General features: G+C 50.8%; 1 protein-coding gene across 1 annotated transcript; it reads right to left on the bottom strand.

Moving 5' to 3' along the window:
- Positions 1 to 1,717: 1,717 nt before the first annotated feature.
- LOC139830786 (uncharacterized) lies at positions 1,718 to 7,253 on the bottom strand. Its single transcript, XM_071819618.1, has 4 exons — positions 6,050 to 7,253; positions 2,962 to 4,751; positions 1,958 to 2,054; positions 1,718 to 1,857 (listed from the first exon to the last, which is right to left on the bottom strand). The coding sequence occupies exons 1-4, from the start codon at positions 7,251 to 7,253 to the stop codon at positions 1,718 to 1,720; spliced, it is 3,231 nt and encodes a 1,076-aa protein (XP_071675719.1).
- Positions 7,254 to 7,841: the final 588 nt, after the last annotated feature.

The raw sequence follows: 7,841 nt of genomic DNA, 5'->3' as shown, positions 1-7,841 counted from the left end.
GTTAGGTACTCGATAAATTTGACTGGGACTCGACAGAATGGTAAGACCTTAAGCGGCACCTGTCGAAGTTTACACCAGTATCCCGGAATCATGTCCAGGGACGTGATCTCGAAGTAGGTTTTTGCGGATTGCCACTAGAGCAGTTAACTAGTACCTGATCCGTCAGATGAACTAGCCCCAACTACCAGTATCCCTGTACAATATAGAATTTTATGTGAAGAAATATAAAAAAGTTAAAGCTCTCGAGTAAAAATAAACAGTGGAGATTTTCCCTGACTCTACGATTCAAGCAAAATCTCGGGGGCTACTGACATAGGCATCCCAAATGGGCCTGCCGAAGATAGTACCCGGGGTTTACTGAAGGCCCAATACCCGAAGAATAAAGAAGATTCGGGAGCCCAAGATATATTAAGGAAAGTTAGAGTTGTAATAGGAAGTGTTATTTGTAAATCTGGCGGGATGAGTTAGATACCGTCCCGGACTCTGTAACTTGTACAAAACGAAACCCTCGGCTCCGCCTCCTATATAAAGGGGGAGTCGAGGGACGAAGAGGCAATCGAATCATTGTTACAAACCCTAGTTTTCATAATCGTCGAGTACTTTTCGGCTGAAACCTTCCAGATCTACTTGCCCTCTACTTCTAACTAAACCCTAGCCTACAATCCATAGGCATTGACAAGTTGATACCTTGTCATTTTGTTCCTTTTCTTGAGGGAAAATTACGTTTTAGTTGTGAGTTTTTAATAATACAGTAAATCAATCTACACTACTTAAAAAGAAGGAACATGTTCCTTATTCTGCCAGCCTCCAATACGTCAGACTTTTCGTCGTCCCATGGTACTCCCGTCCCGCACGTGCCTATGGGCCGCGCCAACATGGGCCGCGCTCCACCGCCCACACGCAAGGATCCCGTCCTCGCGTTCCCCTCGCCCTCGCCTCCTACGCCGCATGTTGTTCCCCGAGAAGGTCCCATGGCTCCTCCGCGACGCCCCGGAGCGCGTCCTCCTCGAGTTGAGCTGATACCGCTACTGCTCCTTCCTGGTTCGGACACCTCACTCCGCCTCCACCAGTCCACCTCTCCCTCCACCTCCTCGAGTGTCCCTAGGGTTCCCCTCTCGGCTGCTCGCATGCCACAGGGATCCGAGGAGGGTTGTGTTGCTCACTGCTCGGGGGTCACCCAAATCGGGCCCCGCGGGAGCCTATTTCCTCGCCTGCGGCCGGTGCTTCCGATGTTCTGGAATTGAGCTTTCGTTTTCGCCTCCGAGAGCTAGCGGCGGGGGGTTCGGGCGTTTCCGGGGTCTAGATCAAGGTCTACGAGATCGCTGCCCGTAAAGCCGCAGAGGTTGGGCGTCGATTGCTAGGGTTTTGCTCGCGGATTTGCGGACAGAGAGCTGGGGATCGTCTCGAATGCGGCGGCATATCCATGGTCCGGTGCTTCGTTTGGTGTTCCCGGAGCAGCGCCTCCTCGATTTGGTTTCCTGCTAAGCTCGTGAAGGCGGGGAGGAGGGCTTTTGGTGGAGAATTTGGTGATTTGGTTGGAATGTCCGGGTCTAGCTCAAGGGGAGGCTGTCGCCGGCGTCTAGTGGCTCATACTTTGAGCCGAGGTCCGCGGGGACCAAGACCTGCTAACCGGGGCCGGAAGGCGTCGCCGAGGCCTGGGAGGGATTCCGCCGCCGCAACAGTGGAAGAGAAGAAGCCGGCTGTCGTGCCTACATTGCTAACGTCCCTCAGCGTACCCACAGGGATGCGCCGGCAGAACTGCTGCTGCGCTCAAGTTCTCTCTTGACGCGTCGTGCTCATCAGAACCATCGACGGACTCGTTCTGCAGCCGGGCGTCCATGGGGCGGATTGGGAGGCCTGTGTTCAGGCCGAGGAAGAACACAAGGCCGTCTCTCAGACTGATCATAAGCTTGCTGCCATAATGGAAAGGGAGGCTGGATCGGCTTCTCCGGGTTACGCTTCTGGTCTGAAGAGGAGTTGTGGGTGGGTGACAGCAAATACTGGTGCGTCTTTTTCCACATTTTCTTTAACCACTGCCTGTTGAACATATAAGCCTGCAATTCATCTAGCACAATCGTTTAAGTACTGCGGTAGTGGTTTTGTTGTAGGAACAAGGAATCTCCATTAGATCTACTCCCTCCATTCCCATGTAATCGACATGAGCTACTCCTAGCCCATGTAGTATGCCAGTACACATGCGTATTGATGAAATCGGAACCAAGGGACTACAATTCAGATTAGAGGGTCCATTTTGTGTTGAGTATAAAATGCTACTAGATCCTAGATGCAAACCCAGACCAGGACTTTATCATTCATTTTTGTTCAAAGCATTTCAGGGCTCTCTGATCTTTAGAATTAAGTTGCAATGACTAAGAATATGATCAAGCAGCATTGGCCTTGAAGAAAATTCATTCATTTTCAAGGATTTGTGATTAATTGTGGGTTGCTGAAGATGGCATGAAGATGCAGGTTATTTTTTCTTTTGACCTGGACTCTGTTTATACATAATTTCAGTTGAGGGGATTGCTCGAACAATATACTTTTCCACACGTGCTCCAGTATTGCAGAGTTACTTCAGCATTTTCAGTTGGAATGCTATCTACTGTTCAATTGATGAATTAAATATAGGCTCAACTTCTTCAAACAATGCGCTTATCTGGTTTCTGGGAAGGTACTAAGAGTAGTGAATGGTCTTGTACTACAGGGTTATAATGGTAGCCAACTTTGGATAGTTTGAGAATAGAATTGGGGTTTCGTGGGGTCTAAGCCCTCACGGTCTCACTTTATATATGCATGATCAGGTTACATACGTGTACAATACGACTCATACAATACGTACATCTAGGGGCTAAATACAACTCTAACATACCCCCTCAATCTTAACCACTATACAAGGTTTAGATTGGACTTAAATCTATCTAGCATGAGTCGTGTGGCTGGTTTAGTAAATACATCAGCTACCTGATCGTTAGTGGAAATAAATCTGACATCCAGTTCACCTTTAGCTACTCGTTCCCGCACAAAATGGAAATCGATCTCAATGTGCTTCGTCCGAGCGTGGAAGACTGGATTCGCAGTCAGATACGTTGCCCCAAGATTATCACACCATAATATCGGTGTTCGCTGCTTAGTCACACCAAGTTCCTTGAGTAGTGAGTCTACCCACTTGGCTTCAGCAGCGCCATTAGCCAAAGCTTTATACTCAGCCTCGGTGCTTGATCTAGACACTGTAGGCTGCTTCTTCGAACTCCAGGAGATGAGATTCGGACCAACAAACACAGCAAAGCCACTTGTGGAGCGCCTATCATCAACATCACCTGCCCAGTCTGCATCTGTAAATATACTGATGCCAGTCAGTGGAGACTTGCGGATTTGCAGGCCAGTCTGCAATGTCCCTTTAACATACCGCAGTATACGCTTCACTGCCTCCCAATGCACTTCAGTGGGCTGTGAGAGAAACTGACACACCTTGTTAACAGCAAAGGAGAGGTCAGGACGCGTGAGCGTCAGGTACTGCAATGCTCCAACAACACTGCGATATCTGAAAGAGTCATCCGCACCAAGAGGTGCTCCTTCATTCCGAGACAATCTCTCCGATGGAACAAGCGGTGTAGGAGCTGCATTACAATTCTCCATATTGACTCTATGCAGGAGATCAAGAGCATACTTCCGCTGAGTCAATGACATACCCCCTGAATTGTAAGAAGCCTCCAATCCAAGAAAGTATTCCAGAACACCCAAATCCTTAATAGGAAAGCTGGCCGAGAGTGAACGCACCAGAACATCAACAACACCAGGCGAGGATCCAGCAATGACTATATCATCCACATAGACAAGCATGAAGATGTGAACTCCACGACGCCGGAAAATGAAGAGTGAAGTGTCTGCCTTAGAAGAGGTAAAACCCAACTGATAAAGGAGATGACTCAAACGGGCATACCATGCTCTAGGTGACTGTTTCAGACCATAAATTGATCGTTGAAGCTTGCACACGTGAGAGGGAAAACGAGCATCCTCAAAACCAGGCGGCTGCTGCATATACACATCTTCATTCAGAAACCCATGAAGGAACGCATTGCTAACATCGATTTGCCGAAGAGCCCAGCCACGTGACACAGCAAGAGACAGAACCAGACGAACAGTAGCAGGCTTCACAACCGGGCTGAAAGTATCCCCATAGTCAATGCCTTGCTGCTGGGTGAATCCTCGAGCGACCAGTCGAGCCTTGTGTTTATCAATGGTGCCATCGGGACGATGTTTTGTCTTGAATATCCATTTGCTGCCAACGACATTCACTCCAGGCGGATGAGGTACCAACACCCAGGTCTGATTCTGGCACAGTGCAGCAAATTCCTCGCTCATGGCGGCATGCCACGCTGGCTCCTGCAAGGCATCCCGATGAGAGTGCGGCGCGGCAAAGAAAGCGCGGCGACGCGGATCATATCGGACCGTGCCATCGGTGTACACCTTCTCCTTCCGAGTGTTGTCCTGGTGGCGCGTAACCATCCGACGCTCGGGCACAGCAGGCGCAGGTGAGAGAGGCTCCTCCGGTGGTGTACCAGCAGCGGGCGTCGGAACTGGCGCGGGAGGAGCAGCTGGCGAGGGCTGCGGGCCAGCGGCAGGTGAGCCGGACGACGAAGCAGGGGGCGGCGTGCATGCGCCATGCACGTCGATCGCGCAAGAGGGCGCGACGTCAGGCCCATGAACGGCGGCGCGCGGCGGCATGGCGATCGATTCTCCACTGCATGTTCCTGCGTAGACAGCACAACACTAGGAAGAGGATCAGTAGACAAATAGGTCAGGTCATATTTGCGCATATGCTCACTCGTAACCGGTTCATCTGCAGGAAAGGACAGGGATTCTGCAAGATCAGATGCGTGAACCGTGACGCCAGGAGTGGAGTAGGGAAAGACTGTTTCATCAAAAACGACATCACGAGATATATATATACGCCCCGTGGACCGATCAAGACATTTGTACCCTTTGTGCATCGGACTGTAACCGAGGAAGACACAAGCTTTGGAGCGAAACTCAAGTTTGTGCGTATTGTACTTGCGTAGACTAGGCCAACATGCACATCCGAAGATGCGGAGAAAAGAGTAGTTGGGCTCAACTCCAAGAAGACGAAAAAGGGGTGTTTGTTTGTGAATGACCGGTGATGGCATGCGGTTGATCAAATAGCACGCCGTCAAGAAAGCCTCGTCCCAAAAATGAAGTGGGAGAGAGGAATGGGCAAGGAGGGCGAGCCCTGTTTCTACCAGGTGCCGATGCTTGCGCTCGGCAATCCCATTTTGCTGGGAAGTGTGGGGACATGACACACGATGAGACACGCCTGTGCGCTGAAAATAGCGAGACAGGCGCTGATACTCGCCACCTCCATCCGACTGAACTGCCTTAATCTTAGCGTTCAGGAGGCGCTCAACATGAGCCTGGAAAGCATAGAAGACCTGCTCAACGTCAGACTTATGTTTTAAAAGATAGATCCAGCAGAAACGGGAATAATCGTCGACAAAGCTAACATAGTACTTGTACCCACCAGAGGAGGTACGCGCAGGCCCCCAAACATCAGTATGAACCAATTCAAGTGGGGCAACAGAAACACGAGATGACACAGTGTAAGGTAATTGATGACTTTTGGCACGTTGACAAGCATCACACACCAAAGATATATTGTCTGACGATGAACATGAAAGATTATTTGTTCGAACAATAGATTGAACTACATTATTGGATGGATGACCAAAACGCTGATGCCATTGCGAAGGGGAGACTTTGCTACTTGAACAGGCGTGACGCGGTGAGGAAGAAGCTCTGCAGAACGGGACTGGGTAGAGACCATCTCGACTTCTACCGAGAAGAATGACCCTCCTCGTTGCCTTGTCCTTGACACAGAAAAAATCCCGGTGAAATTCAACAAAGACATAGTTATCCGAAACAAGTCGATAGACGGAAAGAAGGTGCTTGCGAATATTTGGAACATGAAGAACATTTTGCAAACGCAGAGATGAACCGGGTAAATTAGAGTGACCAATATGGGCAATAGACAAACCTGTTCCATTTGCTACTTGCACCTGATCCTTGCCGGGATAGCGTTCGGCGAGCTGGAGGCGTTCTAGCTCACTGGTGAAGTGGTCCGAAGCTCCCGTGTCCATGATCCATGGGTTGTTGTCGTTGGAGCTTGTCGAGGCCGAGTTGCCGGAGCGTTGGAAGTCATGGTTGAAGCGATTACGACAATCATATGCCTCATGACCCCAGATCCCGCAAAGTTGACACTGGGGACGGAAGCGACGTCCATTGCGTCCGCCTCCGCCACCGCCTCCGCCGTTGTTGCGGCCACCGTTACCACGGCCACGGCCACCACCATCATTGCGGGGGTTTGCATAACCACCGCCGTTGCCGTAGCCACCATTGCCACGGCCTTGACCACCGCCGTTACCGTAGCCACCACGGTTGCCTCCTCCTTGATAACTTCCGCCCCCTCCTTGGTACTGATCGGGAGGACGAGGGCGTGCACCATTGCCCGGCCCTGGGCGAGCCGCAGCGTTGGCTGAAGAAGACCAGCCCTCAGCCTGAGCTTGCTGAACCTGCATGGCCTCGAATTGAAGGACGCTAGCATAAAACTCGGCATAGGTGATGGGCGTCGTGCGGAAATTGAGGGATGCCGCGACGGCGCTGTAGGAGGACCCGAGCCCGGTGACGATGTAGTCGATAAGATCCTCGTCCGGAACAACTGTCCCGGCGGTGGCCATTGCATCGCTCAGTGCCTTCATCTTGTGCATGTAGGCGCTGGCGGTCATGTCCTCCTTGCGGAGAGACTGCAGCTGTCGCCGCAGATGGCGAATATTCGCCCGACTTTGCGCGCTGAACATGGCGTGGACGGACTCCCACACCTCTGCAGCCGTCGTGCAGCCGATGAGCTGCGCTGCGATGTCCTCTCCCATTGATCCAAGGAGAAGACCCTTGACCCGCTGATCCTGAGTCCACCAGGTATGATACTCTGGATTGGGGACGGCGATCGCCTTGTCGCCGGTACCCTGCTGCACCGTCTTCGCAGGGACGACCGCGGTCTTTTCGAGATGCAAGTGGAGGTTTGCGCCTGCCAGATTGGGCAGCGCTAGGCCTCTCCACAAGGTGAAGTTGTTGCCATCTAGTCGGACCAGGATCGTTGTGCTGATCACGACGGTCGGGACTGAGGAAGAGGAAGACGAAACCATGGCGCCCAGGGTTCCTGAGAGCTGGAGCGGACCCGACATCGCCGTAGACTAGGAAGAACCAGCGGCGGCGGGAGATCAATCTAGCGGCGGCGGGCTAGGTGCTCGCGGCGGCTAGGGTTTAGCCAGATAGGCTCTGATACCAAGTTTGAGAATAGAATTGGGGTTTCGTGGGGTCTAAGCCCTCACGGTCTCACTTTATATATGCATGATCAGGTTACATACGTGTACAATACGACTCATACAATACGTACATCTAGGGGCTAAATACAACTCTAACATGGATACCATAACTGGAGCCATATTGGCTATGGAACTCATAGAAAAGTTATATCCTACTCTTAAACTTGCTCATGACTGGTCCGACTCTTGAACTATCTCATGACTCCATAAAAAATCGTAGTTAAATTCTACGTATTTTTATGGACAAATCAATTCATTTTATAAAAGGTTATTCATGCATTCCATTGGAGACTTTAGTTACTTCTATCATCTTACATCTAAAGATGATCGACCGTCTTTACTGCTGATCATGGTTGGCTTGTACCAGACTGCACCACAGTTGGATTAAAGGTGTCTTTCCCATTACGGAATATATATTGTCATGATCTATACAGAGAAAAGTCTTAG

This window comes from Lolium perenne, chromosome 4, assembly GCF_019359855.2.
Source record: "Lolium perenne isolate Kyuss_39 chromosome 4, Kyuss_2.0, whole genome shotgun sequence".
In the NCBI taxonomy this organism is placed as follows: Eukaryota; Viridiplantae; Streptophyta; class Magnoliopsida; order Poales; family Poaceae; genus Lolium; species Lolium perenne.
Note: the sequence above shows the minus strand (reverse complement) of the source record. Positions and strands in the feature narration are given on the sequence as shown.